General features: G+C 40.3%; 1 protein-coding gene across 1 annotated transcript in view; it reads left to right on the top strand.

Moving 5' to 3' along the window:
* The window catches only part of PTAR1 (protein prenyltransferase alpha subunit repeat containing 1), a 58,529-nt gene that overhangs the window by 12,322 nt on the left and 28,748 nt on the right, over positions 1–17,459 (top strand). Inside the window, exons 2-3 of the mRNA XM_073634604.1 lie at positions 2,608–2,777; positions 15,769–15,835. Of these exons, the coding sequence (XP_073490705.1) occupies positions 2,608–2,777; positions 15,769–15,835 (237 nt within the window). The remainder of the gene's footprint in view (positions 1–2,607; positions 2,778–15,768; positions 15,836–17,459) is intronic.

Raw genomic sequence — 17,459 nt, forward strand, 5'->3', positions numbered from 1 at the left:
GCCCTTTTAAGAGCTATGGGCAGAAGTGATGTTTTGGCGTCGCTTCTGCCCTGCAATGTCACTCGTCTCCATGCCCAGCTAGTGACAGCATTCGATCACCTCCGCCGATGCCGACGGCTCCGGTAAGCAGCAGAGGGCACCGGAGCGTGGCGGGAGGAGGCGCCCCTTACACCCTGCTGATAAAAGTGATCTCACTGTGGATCAGCCGCAGAAAACAGTTCCGCAGTGTTAAGCAGACAGCCAGATTGCAGTTTGTATATTACGTGTTATCACCCACCAAGGCAGCCATACATACACAGTTTTCTTTAACCCCATGGCCAACCTTCTGCCCTCCTCCAAGATCAGGCATATATACCACTAATACAGTAGTCAAGGTGTAACTGGACTATTAGGGTTTCATTTACTAAAACTGGAGAGTGCAAAATCTGGTGCAGTTCTGCATAGAAACTAATCGGCTTCCATTTTTTTTGTCAAAGCTTAAAGTGGTTGTATAACCTTAGGCTACATTCACACCTGAGCGTTTTCAGATTGTAAAATGCCCAGGAAGCAAAATCCCATTCATTTCAATGGCACCTTGTCACATCTGAGCGTTTTTATCACCTGAAGCAAAATGTTTGAAGCTCAAAAAATTATATGAGCTTCTTTTTGGGCAGATTGTAAGCGTTATTCTGCTTTTTACATTGATGACCTATTAACCTGTAAAAAATCACGGCAAAAAACACGGTAAAAATCGCAGCAAAATCATGGTAAAAATGCACAACTTTCTGCTGAAAACTAAATAGTCAGGTGTGAATGCAGCCTTACAGATACCCAGTGGAGTGACTATCCTCAGGTGATACACAGAGATTAAAAAAAATCCTCCAATGTATGTGGTACATTTATCTGCAGTCTTCTCTACAGCCATTCAAAGTCCAGATTTTATAAAGTTTGTCAGTTTAAAAAAAAAAAAGTGTGGGGGGGAGAGCTGAAGTTACACTCTGCAAAGCTCAGTGGAGAGATCTTTGAAACCTGATTAGAGGGAAAAAACAGGGTGGTTAAAAAGCAATGATTTTTATTTAAAAAATCTTTTTTTTTTTTTTTTTTATTTATTTAAATCAAATTTATTTGAATAAAATGTTTTCGGAGTCTAAAGATAGTTTTCTATTTAAGATACATTAATCATTTAGTTTATTCAGCATTAAATGGAGCTTAGTTATGTATCATGAGGCTTTATATTCTGTAATAATTTACATTTTTGGTAAACTCATTTAATAAATGCAAGCTGAGATAATATGCACTGCATTAATGCATTCACACAATTTCACAGTAACAATGAGATAAAACAAAGTTCAGGAATATTCCCTTATCCCATTGTTTTGCAAATCTATATACACTACAAACTACAATCATTGAATTGGTTTCTGATATCGCTGTTTTACTAACCCGACAGCTTATTTTAAATAGGAAACCTTCATTTTGTTTGCAAATAATAAAGATTCTAACTACCAGCAAGAATAAGTCCTTACATTTTAAAGAGCACCTGTCATTTCAGATCCATCATGGCAGCGCCTGTTAGCGGGTATCCACTCACCTGATGCCGCCACGTCCCTCACCTTGTAGTGTCACTGCCACATCACCAGCCGTCCCATTAAAGTGAATGGGATTGTCGGTGAGTCAACAGCGGGTCAGAGGAGGAGCCACTGCGGGACAGAGATTACAGTTGCTCTTTAAAAAAATATGATTTAAATCGAGTTTATTTAAATCAAACCTTTTTACTAGTGATTTAAATCAAATCCACCCTGGAAAAAACACCCCCCCCCCAGCCCTCCACACGGGACAGAGCTGAGGCTGTCAATCAGCTGAAGCTCCTTCCCCTGTCACCATTTTTCTCTTGGTGTCAGGAAAACTTGTCAGACGTGATTCATGTAGATAGCAGGGGAACGAAGCAGCAGACAGAAATGAGACATAGTGCTTTTAATGGAGACAAGTACACACTATGGAAGGATATGTTTTGTTCATATTTCATATCTGATGTTTACAACCACTTGAACAAGCTGAAGTAAGGCTTCATTACACGGGACATTGTTTAACCTCTCCTGAACAATCTAACTTGACAGCTAGAAACCAACGTCTAAAAACGACCGTTTAGCCACGTTTGTGTCTAGAAGCGTTTTTTAAAGAAAAATTTTTTTTTTTCTTTCTTTTTTGTTAAAATGAAAAAAGTCTGTAAACGAAATGCTGCTAAATGCAAGTTACCACGTTTACAAGCTGTTACAGGCATTTGGCGTTTCGAATGCCTCTGAACATCCGTCTGAACCAATTTTTTTGCGTTCCAGAAAATGCTTCTAAACTCAACTGCCTAGAAATGACTATAAACGACCCCATGTACATGTACTGATAAGATCATTCAGGGGCAACTGAAAAAAATCTGTTTACCAGCAGCAGTGTACGTGAGGCCTTAGAAGCTAATTGGCTACTATGCAGAGCTGCACCAGATTTTCCACTCTCCAGTTTTAGTATATCAACCCATTAGTTTCTACCCATTAACACAGAAAATCATTCTGGTAATATTCTGTTTGTGTTGACTTGTGAATTGTTGATAATATCATTTTTGTGTGTTTTTTATAGAGATGAAATTGGGTTAATTCCATGCCCTGAAGCCAAGTATAATCGCAGCCCTATAGTATTGGTGGAGAACAAGTTGGGAGTGGAAAGCTGGTGTATCAAGTTCCTGCTACCCTATGTACATAACAAGCTTTTGCTTTATCGCCAGAAGAAGCTTTGGCTTAATAGAGATGGTAAGTGTAATTCTGATGTTAAAGGTTTCCTGAGACTTCCTATGTATTTTTGCATCACAAACTGACACTAACCTGCAGTTGATAGATCTTGACTAATATAGTATTAACACTTCCTTAATGCAATAATTGCAGGAGCTAGGTAGCCTTTTTGCTGAATGAAAAGTTTGATAGATCATGTTTATCAGAGTGTAAGTTAAAGACTGAATCAGCCTTTTTTGCCTTTTGCCAACCAGTCAGATTAAAGGGCCGAAAATAATGAATGAAAATAGAATTCTGAAACCGTTGTGTTACTGGAGATCTCCCTTCCATAATCTCCAACCCTGCTCCCACCCATCAAGTTCCATTATCTTCTGTTGTATTCTCCATAATATAAAATAAAGTCCTCAAGCTCTTCCTGCTGCATTTACACATATATGCAGCCTCGTTGAAGTGGGTCTTCTTCCGTGAGGCCGCATACATATGCTTACACATGTTTGTACTGGGAGAACACTTCACAGTGCGCTCCCAGCACAGGGTCTGGCCTCTGACAAAGAGCCCTGGGTCCCGTACTAGCGATCGGGAACCAGGGTTGATTGCCTTTTTTTATTTTTATCTCTTTTTTTTAATCTTTTTTTTTTTTTTTTTTTTTTATCGAATGGAGAAAAAGCTACATTGTATCTCCTGCTCCTGCTAGATGAGAAAAGTGTAAACAAAAACAAATGCGTAATAAATATAAAGAAAAAATAGGTGCGTCAGTGGCAGGATTTGCGTTGGGATCAAAGGTCAGCATCAGTGTTTTTTTTTTTTAGGTTGGATTACAAATAAAAAAAAAAAAAAAAAATTTAAATGGGTATCAGCGTTGGTATACTGAAACAACTGTACACTATTGTTTCTGAACCCCACTAGGGGTACGACCAACAAATACCATACACGTATGTGGTATCGCTGTTATGTCAGGAGCAGGAGAATTTATTTTGTGATTTTTCTTTGGCGGTAGGTTATGATAATTGCAAGAAATATGTCACGTTTATATAGAATTGTTTTACAATTTTGGACAGTTGTCCTTTGATAGTAAAAACAAACCAAAAAAAAACATGAGATTACCATTACCACCAAACAAAAGCCCAATTCATCCAGAGAAAAAAAAAAAAACATAAGGTGCAATCCACCTGGATACCCTAAGTAGTTGCAAGGATAGTACAGTTTTACGATCATAAGTCAAAGTTGCAAAACTGTGTTTAGTCATTAGGATTTGTTTTACCTTCTGTCATTGAAAGGGTTAAGAGACATCTGGTCTTGGATGGACTGACATTTTGGGGCTTGGTTCACATCTACATCATTTACCCAGGCACAGCAGCCTATTCATTTGAATGGGTTGCTGTAACTTCTAAAAATCCAGGGAAAAGGTCCCTGCACCTTTTCAGAAAACGCAGCCGCAGGGAAACCGCATAATATAGTGCAGTTTCCAGTGTGTGGGGGTGCCATTAGGATTAATGGTACCCCCTCGGGAAGGCGTGCCATGTCTTGGCCTGTTTCTTTTTTCATTTGATGTTTGGATAAAAGATTCCTACAAATACTGTATTTTTCATGATCACAAATTGGACCCCTGTTCGAGTAGCATATGATCTATTTGTGTGTTTGACACAGTTGAAAATTGTGGAAAACTATATGCAAGCATCTGCAGCTGGAGGCTTGTGACAGCCTCCAGCATCTTCCTGTTATGGCCAAATCTTAGGTCGTTCTCACAGGCAAATCTTAAATACTTTCTAAAGGCTCATGACAACGGGCATTCTTCTCAAATGCTGAATTTTCTATTCAAGCAGAGGGTTTGACAAGGAAGGTTGCATTTTATCTGCTGTGCCTGCAGTTCACACATCTCTCAAAAGGACATACCGCATCCAAAGAAATGCAATGCAAAGCAGGTTAAACGCAGCTTCTGAACTGCTATGTGTACTGCTTGATTATGTTCACTGAGATTTGGGATCCCTTTCACTCGAGGACAAAGTCTCTTTAACCACTTGCCATCCACCATATAGTAAAATAACAGCTGCAGGGTGGCACTCTTGTTCTGGGATGACATCATATGACAGCTTCCCAAAACCGCCGCTCTCGCTTGCCTGCCCCGTGTTTCTAGGACACTGCGTGGCCCTGATCTCGGTAAAGAGCCGATGACATGGCTCTTTACCCATGTGATCGGTTATGTCCAATCACAGCTGGTCACATGTAAACAAGGAAGTGCCATTTATTGGCTCGGCTCACACTGACAGAGTGTGTGGCGAGGAGAGCCGATCAGCAGCATCACCTCGCAGGGGAGACTGTATGGGTAATCGGGACACTGATGATCAGTGCCATGATTACAGTATAGCCCCAGCAGTTCCCATCAGCGATACCAATCGGTGCCCATTAGTGATGCCAGTCAGTGCCTCCTCATCAGTGCCCTTTAGTGCCGCCTCATCAGCGCACATCAGTGAAGGAGAAAAATTACTTAGTTTCTGTCAGGAGTGATTAAATACCACCAAAAGAAAGCTCTTTTTGTGTGACAACAATGATAAAAATTTGGGTACAGTGTTACATGACCGCGCAATTCTAATACTAAGTGTAACAGCTTTGAAAGCTGAAAATTGGCCTATGCAGGAAGGGGATGAAAATGCCTAGTAGGAAAGTGGTTAAACAACATCCGTGTTTTTCCTTCCCCACCTCAAATCTTTATGCAGTTTCCTCCATTAAACTGAACTTTGGGGAAACTAAAAGATTACCCTTGCAGTGGGGATCCCCCAAAACCTCTTCTCTTTGCCGCTCCATCTATCAGTTGCAACTCTGATGTCATTGCATACAGTGCATGACATATAGTCCTGCATTGTAAGTTAGAATGTGAAGGGTCCCTCTAAAAACCCAGAGTGTCAGAAGGAAAGGAAAATTGAGGTCCTTTTTTTTTTTTTTTCCCACAAATGGAGCTTTCTTTTGGTGGTATTTGATTGCCTCTGCGGTTTTTATTTTTTGTGCTATAAACAAAAAAAAGCAGCAATTTTAAAGAAAAAAATATTTTTTGCTATAATAAATATTCCCAAAAATGTTTTTAAAAAAAACAAATTTCTTCATCAGTTTATGCAATAAGCATATATTGATTGGTTTGCGCAAAAGTTATGGAATCTACACAATAGGGTATATATTTATAGTATTTTTATTTTTTTAAATTTTTTAAATTTTTTTATTTACTAGTAATGGCGGTGATCAGGGACCACTGTACCAGTATGGCGATTCGCGCAGCTGAGCCAACCTGCCACAGTATAACTGCGGCGGCTGGTCGGCAAGCGGTTAAGTGGTATTAAATCCTTACCTATACCCAGTGAAATGATTGGGCTCAGGTGATACACAGAGATTAAACAAATCCTCTGACATAAGTTGTACCTGTTTATGTGCAGCCATTTGTCCCGTACATCCTTGTAAAAATCAGATATGAAAAGGATTTTTCATAGAGTTACAAATCAAAAGGTGGGGAGATACAGTTACACGCTGTACAAAAGCTGATTGGAGGGAAGGGACAGACCCCCCTTCACACAGCACACAGTAAGGCCCCTTTCACACTGGGGCGGTGGGGGCGTCGGCGGTAAAATTTTTAGCGCCGCTTTACCATAGTTTTAGCGCTGGTATTCGGCCACTAGCGGTGCGGTTTTAGCCCCCGCTGGCGGCTGAAAAAGGGTTAAAACCGCTCGCATAGCGCCACTACAGCGGCGGTATAGCCGTGCTGCCCCATTGGGCAATGGGCAGGAGCGGTGAATACACTGCTCCTTCACCGCTCCAAAGATGCTGTTTGCAGGAGTTTTTTTTTCTCTCCTGCCAGCGCAGCGCTTCAGTGTGAAAGCAGCGGCAGTTTTAGGTCGGTTTGCAGGTGCTATTTTTAGCACAATAACACCTGCAAACTGCCCCAGTGTGAAAGGGGCCTGACAGAGCTGAGGCTGTCAATCAGCTGGGGGTCCTTCTCCTGTCACCTTTTTCTCTTGGTGTCAGAAAAACTTGTTAGAAGTGATTAATACTGTTAGCAGAGGAACTAGACAGCAGAAAGAAATAACGCTTTGAAGAGAGGCAAGTAAACACTATAGAAATATGTGCTTTGTTCAGACTTCATGCCTAAGGTTTACAACCACTTTAGGTTAACAATAATTCTTCTTTATTTTTTAATTGTTTCTTTAGGTAATCCAAGAGATCTCTTGACTATCATGCTGACCTTATGCGTCATGCTTGTTATCCTTTACAGCTATGTTTGCTTTCAAGGCTATTACTGTATGGATTATACACAGACTTCATTTTTCATACCGTAGCTTTTTGACTAAGTTGATGAGTAAGAAAAGGAAGAATCCTTTTTGTCGTTTAGATTTCTTTGATGGTGTTATTATGTTTGTGACCTTCAGGAGAGTAGAAAATAGTTTGTATACTAAAGGCTTCCAAGTATGCCATTTCAGGGGGACAATAATCAAACTAGTACAGGTATTTAACCACTTCAGCCCAGGAAGGATTTGCCCCCTTAATGACCAGACCATTTTTTGCGATACGGCACTGCGTCGCTTTAACTGACAATTGCGCGGTCGTGTGACGTTGTATCCAAACAAAATTGATGTCCTTTTTTTTCCCACAAATAGAGCTTTCTTTTGGTGGTATTTGATCACTCCTGCGGTTTGTCTTTTTTTACGCTATAAACAAAAAAAGAGCAACAATTTTGAAAAAAACACAATATTTTTTACTTTCTGCTATAATAATATCCCAAAAAAATTTAAAAAAAAGTTTTTCATCAGTTTAGGCCGATACGTATTCTTCTACATATTTTTGGTTAAAAAAAATCGCAATAAGTGTATATTGATTGGTTTGTGCAAAAGTTATAGCATCTATAAAATAGACATAAGATTTATGGCATTTTTATTATTTTCTTTTTTTTTTTTACTAGCAATGGCGGCAATCTGCGATTTTTAGCGGGACTGCGACTTTGCAGCAGACAGAGGACAGTTTTGACACTTTTTTTGGGACCGTTGACATTTATACAGCGATCAGAGCTAAAAATAGCCACTGGTTACTATATAAATGTCATTGGCAGGAAAGGGGTTAACACTAGGGTGCGAACAAGGGGTTAATGTGTGTCCTAGGGAGTATTTCTAACTGGGCGGGATGGGACTGCCTGGAGGAGGAGACCGATCACTGCTTATAACCAGTATGAACAGCAGATCTGTCTCCTCTCCCCTGACAGAACAGAGATCTGTCTGTTTACATTGACAGACCTCGGTTCTGTCTCTCTCAGGAGCGATCGCAGGTGCCTGGTGGACATCGTGGCCACCGGGCACGTGCATCAGCTCCTTCATCACAAGGCGGGCGCGCGCGCCCTTTATACCCCTTAAAGCACCCGCTGTACAGTTACGACGATTCGTGCAGGGGAGACAACCTTATACGGCGGCTGGATGGCAACTGGTTAAATGGAAATGAAAGGCAAAATTTATTCATAGATATTGAAAAATATATATGAATCCCACCACCACCACCACCACACACACTTTTTTTTTTTTTTTTGAGTGATCAAGTGAAATAATTCCCTCTGTTCTCAGCTGCATAAGAGCTAGGGGGAGGAAGAACAGCAGTACACTAGTCTACCTAGTGAATGGCTGTGAGGGGGGGGCGGCATGTCAGAACAAGTCTGACCATTGGAGGAGAGCAGACTGAGAGCAGACTGAGTTCCCAGCATAGCTAGGCAACTGACCATGGTGTGTTCGCCTGCTTAGTGTGATCAGTTTTTCATAGGAAAGCAGAGGAACAGACAGGAATGCCAGAGATTTCACACAAAGGAAGCAATACAAAGAAAAGAGGATACTGTCTCATACAATTACATGGTACAGCAGGCAAATATCAGGATTATGAAATGTTGGGTTTAGATAGCATAAAGTATCCTATAATGTGTTATAAAAATGATGCATTACGTATAATATGCATTGTGGGAGAATATGTAATGTTTTCCTGCCTTCTACGGTTTAGTCTTGGGTCACTGCAAACAAAAAATACATCAGTTTTAGATTTATTGGCTTTATTGTAGCTCTTGTGCTAGAAACCTGTTCTTCCAGTATTTCAGTGCCACAAAAACGATTTTTATATTTTACCTATACCATTGTTAAAAATGAAAATCTAATGTAAAGTGGACTCAACGTGAGAACAAAAGGTGCATTTGTTCTGCTCTTCAACAGAACAGCTCAAGATAGACTTGGCTAGTTCTACTGATTTTCCCAGTTCAAAGACTCCTTTGTGTGGACCCAGACCATTAGAGTGACCACATCTCAGCCTTTCCCAAATCGGGCACAGTTTTGATTTAAAAAGCTTTGTGTACTCAAATGTTGCTTTCTTTCCTGAGTGCTATATATGTGATACCATGCTATTTATTTTCATTTTAACAACCCAATTTCTTCTGTAGCACGCTAACGCCTTTTATATCCGTAAAAATGGGGAAAAAATGATTTTGCAGTTGTATGAATAGGGCAACATTCTTGTTATAAAAAGTGATTAAGTGTTCAGGAAGCTATTCTTGTACTAAATCCTGTGCTAAAAATAACAGGATTTTGTGCTTCTGGTGACTTTGCTGTTTTCTGTTTTTTTTTTTTCTTTTTTAAAAACAATAATTACTTGCAAAGGACTTTACAGCAAAATGCCACTTTTTTCAGAAACTCTTCCAATGCAATAAAAAGCCTTTTTTTTTTTTTTTTTTTTTTTAAATCTAATATTCAAATTATCTATATACAACTAACTCATGTTGCTTTCTGGCAACTGGGGGTTATTTGTACAGTGTTAGCCAGCAGCACACTAATGTCCTGTTCTTGTGATTGGGCCAATGCTTTTCCAAAAAGTCTTCGCAGAGCTTTGGCCGCCCATAGACGGAAGAAATTTCCTGCAACCACGGGTTGCAGGAAAGATATTTGCTCTATTCCCCCATCAACACAGGCTTGCTATTATCGCATTTACAATCCGGCAGGCTGGTTGTACCCAAGTTGATTGATCGATCAACTTGGGTACATTTCAACCTGCCCATACATAGTTTGAATCTCTGCTGTTTCCTGCTGAACTGGCTGAGATTAGAACCATCTATGGCCAGCTTAAAGTGATTGTAAAGTCTAATTTTGTTTTTTGATTTTTTAAATTAAACTTACAAACAGGTTATACTTGCCTCCTCTGTTGTAGTAAAATTGCACAGAGCAGCCCGGATCCTCCTGTTCTCAGGTCCCTCCTTGGCTCTCCTGGCCCCTCCCTCCTGTTGGCTGCCCCCACAGTAAGGAGCTTGCCCCCTTTCTGTTCTCATTGGCTGACTGACTTTGACAGCTGATGAGGAGGGGAGTACCGGACGGCCGAGAAATTCCTCCAACATCGCTGGAGCTAGAGGGACCTCAGGTAAGTATTAGGGGGGCTGCTGCACACAGAAGGCTTTTTATCTTAATGCGTAAAATGCATTAAGATAAACCTTCTGCATTTATACCCACTTTAAGTAATTTTACAGACATCCTTTGCAAGAGATGTAGAATTGATATCACTTCAGAGATCCTTGGGGCTGGCTCACACCATGAATCGCACAGGATGCGATCTGCATGGAGTGAAATTTGTGCCCTTTCATTTTAATGGGCTGAAATCGTGCCGGACCACAACAAAAATAGTGCATGCACCACTTTACAAAATGCACAGCAATAGGATTGCGTGGTACTACTGTACCGTGCGGTCCGGTGTAGGAAAATGCAGTGCATTTGCGACTTGCGTTTGGGTTGTTGTTAGGTTGACACACCTACTGGAGATTGCAAGTGCAATCGGGAAGTGAGCTTGGAACACGAGTTTCCCACTCTGCGTTCTGGTGTGAACTGGCCCTAAGGGTCCTTTTCACATGGGCTTCTCCACTTTCTCAGCGGGGTTTTGATCCACTGATCCCTGCTGAGCAGGCGGGTGACAGGTCTGTCTCCGCTTACTGTGCAGAGTCCCACTCTCCTCTATGGGGAGATCGGATAAAAACGGACCGCCTGTTTGTTTTCATCTGATCCGATCTGCCAGGCGGATGGAAAATAGGGTCACCATCCATCTGGATTTCGCGGACAGGATCAGATAGCAGCGGGTGTCAGCGGACATGTTACTGCTGACATCCACCGCTCCATAGAGGTGAGTGAAGTGTCCGATCAGGTCCACCTGAAAAACTGACAGGTAGATCTGATCGGAAAGCCCGTGTGAAAGGGGCCTTAGGGCTTATATGCGCTGGTCAGATCCATTGTGTTTAATGCATGCACTTTTGCGTGGGTTGCATTATTATGGTTGCCGCTTCATCCCTTTAAACACATATGAATTACACGGGTTCTGAGGCTAATTAAATGCAGAGTAGGCAACAAGTGAGTTTAATTACCACCTTAATCAGCCACAGAACCTGTGTAATTAATATGTGTTTGAGTTTAAAGGTATGAGGTGGCAACTCTAGTTGCGTTAAGGCCACCCATTAATTTGCACTACCTAATGCACCACAACAGACCTAAAATAGTATCCTCTGCTTTTTTTGTATCACACCACACCTTGTGTTGCAGTGCACTGCAACGTGGGCTCGTTGGGGTGCCATACAAACTATTTACACAGTGGTGTGAACAGACCCTAGGGATGCTATGACTACCACCTTTCTTAATAAGACACTGAGACTAATCAGGTGGTTTTAATAAAGGCAGATCCTCCCGCTTAGCATGCCTTGGGTTTTAAAAGTGATGGCAAAAGATATCTGTAGTACAGAAAAAGCAAGCTGCATTATTGTCTTCTAAAAAATCCTTGCAATGTAGTGTATATGGTTCACCTGCAAGGAATGATTGCCTAACAGACTGGAATTTCACTTTAAGACTGGCAAACTGCATCTCACGACATAATCCTCTTTCACCTTAAATGCTTTTGGGATTTCTGTTTTAATATCGGGAAGTTAAAGTGCTGTTTTTAGTTTCATTTAATTGCGACATACATTCTGTTTTTCCTAAAATGTAGCATAGCCTTAACAAGCTAGGAGCACTTCATTAAACTTTGATGAGTTTATAGATGCCCTGAATGTAAAATGGTGCACAGAACATTACAGCATCTGTTGGTGATGTGTAACAAATTAAGGCCAGCTTGGGAAAATGTAAGTTTCTCAATTAAGCTTTGGTGTTTAGACGAATATAAATAAGTATTTACCCAGCCATCTGTCAATACATTTATTTTATCTGGCGATTTTACAAATATACAGTAAATTTTTGTTTCCCCCTCTGTCTGGAATCTATAGATGGTGAAAATGTAAGGGTTTTGTTTTATGCTGTTTATAAACGGCTATAACTACGGGCCCGGTTCTCACTGGTGCGACATGCACTCCGATTTTGAGAGCACGAGTAACATGACAAGTCGCGCCCCAATAAGTCCAATGGAACCGTTCCAATAGGAGCTGCTTGAATTGCTCCAATTTAGAAAAAAGTTCTTACACTGCTTTTGGAGTGACTTTGGGCACAACTTGCATTGACTTCTGTTAAAGAAGGTGCTGGGATGTCGGCTTCAAAGGCATGACAGTGTGAACTGGACCTTAGTCCGAATGTATTGCCACCTTTTGATTTCTTGGGCTTTGAAGGATAAGTTCATTGTTTGGAGCATTTTACACGTTGTACCCATATTTAGAGTGTAAAATGCTACATGTCCTCCTCTCCCCATGATCAAATTATGCACAGCTGTGTCATTCAATCACAGGAATCTGTGAATGAGCGAACTAAAAGTCCAGACAGCTGCAACAGACTGATTTGTAGTTCTCAATGAACCGCAAGAGCGCTGATGAGCTCACTCCTAGCTCTTTCACAAGCCCTGCCGCTTTCAAACTGACAGCTTGTACAGAGGTACAGGCTGAAAGCTGTAGGGCTTGTCTGCAGGAGCCTGACAATGAACCCACGATCCACTGATTACGGGTGCAACGCTTTGCAGGCTCCTGCGGGAAAAAATAATACTTGCACTTTTTTTTATATATGCATTTATTATTTTTCCCAAAAGGTGAACATAGCCTTTAAGGGCCCATTAACACCAATCGTGGCAGGTTCATGTTCACTTTTAACTTACAGGACACATATTTGCACATTTCTGATTACCAGGCGCACCACAGGTTTCTTGGGTTTGTAGTGGAGACAGGAGCAGGAATAGCTTGCTTGCAGTTTGGCCCTTACATTTTCTCTCAGCAGCACCAAACATTCTCACCAAGGTCCTTGAAGATTTCATGAGATATCTTCACTTTAAATAATTGCAATGATTTAATTCTCCTATACACCCTATCAATAGAAAAAGTCCTGACAGACCTGCAAGTGTTACTGTCCATCCAAGAAGATCTTGTGTGGTTAATATAAACTGAGAAACCGTTTCTGAAATCCGCTCAGACAAGAATATCACATGATAAATTCAGTGTAAGAGGAAAAGATCCATTCATTGACCCATCAATTGGTGACAGCAAGTCTAGTGTCACAAAGATACATCATGAGACTCTTAGGCCTAATGACTGCCTCCATCTCAGCCCTAAGCTTGGTCTGGCTTTTGAAGCATCTCCAAGCATTTGTTTTGTCTTTGTGGTATTGAAAAAGAGAGTCCTTAGATTCAAGAGCCTCATTTCCTTGTGAGGTTTGCCAATCCTTGGTGTGGCAGAACCCCATAAACCTTTCAGGAGGCAGGGCTTGGGCACAAACTTGCCCCATGAAGATTACCACAGATGCCAGCAGGGGAGCACACACCCAAGACCATCAAACAAAGGAAGATTGTGAGTAGGAGACGGAGAATTAACAGCACTGAAAGATTCTTTTTTGGTTTTTAATGTGTTAGTGAGGAACTAAGTCTTCATCCTCTTTTCTGACAACACAACTTCAGTGACATACCTGTATAATCAGGGAAGTGCTCTCTACTCTTTTAGACAGCTTAAAAATCCTATCTTCGGGATAGAGGAATATACTCCCAATTTACAGTTGTACATATCGGAGAATGCCTACATATTTTAGCAGATTTTCTCATCCGAGGCATTGTACAACAAAGCAGTTAGGAGCTTAACCTATAGTTTTTTTTAGTAGATTTCATACAGGTGGATCACGCCCACCATAGACCTGTTTACAGAACGTGCAAACAAGAATGTAGAGCTTTTCTCCTGGAAATTGGTACCCTAGAGGTGGATGCATTGTCCCAAAATTAGAACTTCATCGTAGGCTATGCATTCCCACTTCTAGCGCTGCTTCCGAGAGTGTATCGGAAGGTAACTCCGTCCAGGTAAAAATTAATTCTGATAGACCTGTGGTTGGATTCTGCCTTTTCGAGAGGACCTATTGTCACAGCACCCAGTGTTCCAGTCCAGGCCTCAATCTTCCCAGCTAACGGCAAAGATCTTGAAATTTTAAGGGCAAAAGGCTACTCTCATAGGGTGATCAACACTTTGCTCAAGAGCAGGAAGATGGTAACTAGTAAGGTTTACGCCAAAGTCTGGAAGGTTTTCTCCTCATGGAAGAAAATCTCTTGCTGCTATACTTATTATTCTGGATTTCATTCAGGAGAGCATGGATCTTGCTGACTCTGAGATTTATGTTGGCCAGTGATCATTGCTCACCAATTCAGCAAAAGATTTCTTCCTAGGATCTTTTAGGTCCTCAGTAATTAAATCAAGCTTCTGATTAAACCCATAGCAAATTTCTCAATAAGATTTTTGACCCTTAAGGTGGCCTTTTTGCTGGGAATCACATCAACCAGAAAGGTGGGGTTACAGACTTTGTCAAAGAAGGCATGCATGGCTGTCTTTCCAGATAGTCATTCTAAAGTCTGTTTTGACTTGAATACTAAAGATAGTGACTGCATTTCATAGGAGCCTGGATATTCTAAGGCCTGGTCATACACGCAATAATCACTGTCTCCCCCCCCCCCCCCCCCCCGCAACCTGTATGGCTAGCATTACCCTCATTTGTAAAGATCCCACAAATAAGGAAGTTTGACAAGCTGATCAACCTAGATAACACCACTGCCACAAACTAAAGAATATTTTCCAAGTGGATCTCAGTACCAGCTGATACTCTACCAATTTTATCACCTTGAACTGAGAATGTGGCAATTTTAATGCACCTTCAATTAATTCAGAATGATCTCAGACGTGTCTCAAAATTATGTCCTCAACACAAGCCCAAAGCCATATACACAGGCCTTATACCACAGTGCAGTTGAGTTTCTGCAAAAATCTATTTACCTATAGATACTTTTACTAAAGTGTTTACTGGTTTGTTGTATGTGTGATATTTTTTTTCTTTTTCTAATAACTATGTGAAATGAACCCAGGTCTATACACCTTATCAGCAAGAACTGTCAACTACTTCTGGCATTGTATTTGTTTTTGGTTCTGACCAGCTGGAGGGACCAGTAAACATGCGTTGACTGTGTGATTATGAACCCTAGAGACTATTGATCTGCTGCTCTTGCTGCAGTTGCTGGAAAGAAATATGTGGGTAGAAATGAGAGGCGCAGAACAAAGATTCTTGTTCAAGCTAACCTAAAAGAGAAGTCTCCTTAAAATGGATTATCAGCTTGTCAAAACTATGCTCTGGGTGTAATAATTTGAAATCTACACCTAGCTCAGCAGAAAGGAAAAAAAGTTGGGTTATTTTCTTAATCCTTTTTTCCTTCTTTAAATGTATGATACTCGTTTTGCTGTTTTTTAACAAGCACATTTCAGCACCTTGAAAGAGCTTGTTGAAAAGAGCTACTGTACTTCTAGCAAGAAGTAAAATTATTTACTGACCTGCTAATGCTTATAAAGAAACATTTGGCAGTTTGCAGAAGTTTACATTAATAAGTCTTGCATGGTTTTCTACAGCCAGATTGGGCAGAGTGGCATAGGACCTCTTATGTATTATTTTTGATTAATTGGTATGCGTCTACAGTACAAGATTAGGCATTTACAGATGTATTCATATCATATATACTAGATTAGTAATGCAGTGTTTCCTTTCCTGTCTTGTAGAGCTTATTGATGTAACGTGCACGCTACTGCTTCTGAATCCAGATTTCGCCACAGCCTGGAATGTAAGGTTAGTACTACACTTGAGACTTGCACCCTTTCCTCTACTATCCTATGCTATATGAGTACACTTGTTAAATTTATATTGGTTTACAATTCATGGAACACTGGTAACCCAGTATAAATATCACATCCATGTTTCTCTTTTCATTAGGCAGAACTTGGGAACACACGTCATTACAGATTATTCATTGACAGGATGCTGGCAGATAATCTTGTGGGACACACAGCATTTTATTTATTTATTTATTTTTTAGCCAAACATTTCCCTAATATAAGGAATATCTACCCTAATAGTTATAGTAGTATTTATTTACTTGCAGTATTTCTTGCAAATGTTGTGGACCTTTCAGACTTTATTTTAGCTTGTGTATTTTTAATTCCTAACTTAAGCCTACTACACATTGTTAGAAAATTTGATGAAAATCTCTATATTCAGAACGATCATTCAATTTCCTGTTCATTAGTATACTGCTTTTCGAGAGTCAGTGTGAAGTGTTCAGACGAAAATTTTGACAGGAACATTTTGGAAATTTTTTTCTTGTACACTACCAGAAAAATAGATTTTAGTTTAATTATTATAGTATTCATACTTATAAAATCGAATGAGCAAGGATTCGCATGACCTGAAAGAAGATGGCAATGAAAAATTATTTTGTAAACACAAAAGAATTATGTGGAGGATAATAAAATATTTTTTAAGGCAATCTAAGCATAAGTATCTCTGATAGTCATAAGTAGAAGTGTACAGTTTACCAGTATACAGATCATCTCTTTGACTATAAAAAGGATTAAGAATAATGGTGGTTGTTATTAATATTATTATATATTTTTTTATTTTACTCAATATAATTATTATTGTTACTATGATTCATTTCTTACTTTAATTGGATTCAATTTTCTTATTCAATAAGATTTTGAGTTTAAAAAAAAAAAAGTACAAAAATGCTCAAGTCCTGGTATTTTGTACTGTCAACACATGTGTGAGAAGATGAAATAGCCAGTAACAATATACAGTGCGATATAGTAACATATGGACTATGCAACTGCGTTAACATGGTAACAATGAGCATGGTTCTTGCAGTGCATGAAGCAACACAGATCACAAATGCAGTATCCTTGATAAGATATAACTAGTAAACGGAATTAAGAGGTAGTAGAGAGGGAAAAGTAAAGAGGTATAGGGTCGAAAATGGGGAGGGAGGGGGGAGGGGCAATGGGAGGGAGTTGGAGGAACCGACCAGGAGGGTTGGTACTTTACCGAGGTTGTAAGGAAACGTAGAGACTGTTGTCACAGATCCAAGAGTTGCCGATCAAAATTGCTCAGAAGGTAAGCTGAGACCCATGATTCCCATACTTTAGGAAATTTAGACATGTTACCTTGAAGTCTAGCAGCGAGTTTCTAATTAGAGTCCAGTGCATTCGAGTTTTGACTTCCGAGGCAGATAGATGCGGCAAAGGCCAAGCCTTCGGGATTATCAGTTTCGTGGCTGTAAGGATCTGTGTCATGAGGGTGAATTGAGACTTGGTTCATCTGGTTTTCAGTTGAAGAGCTCCTCTAGTGGGTTTGGGGGCACTGATTGGCGGAAGAGGGTTTGGATCATGTCATATATTTGTCGCCAAAGGCGCTGCAC

This window comes from Aquarana catesbeiana, linkage group LG01 (genome assembly GCF_042186555.1).
Source record: "Aquarana catesbeiana isolate 2022-GZ linkage group LG01, ASM4218655v1, whole genome shotgun sequence".
NCBI classification, from domain to species: Eukaryota; Metazoa; Chordata; class Amphibia; order Anura; family Ranidae; genus Aquarana; species Aquarana catesbeiana.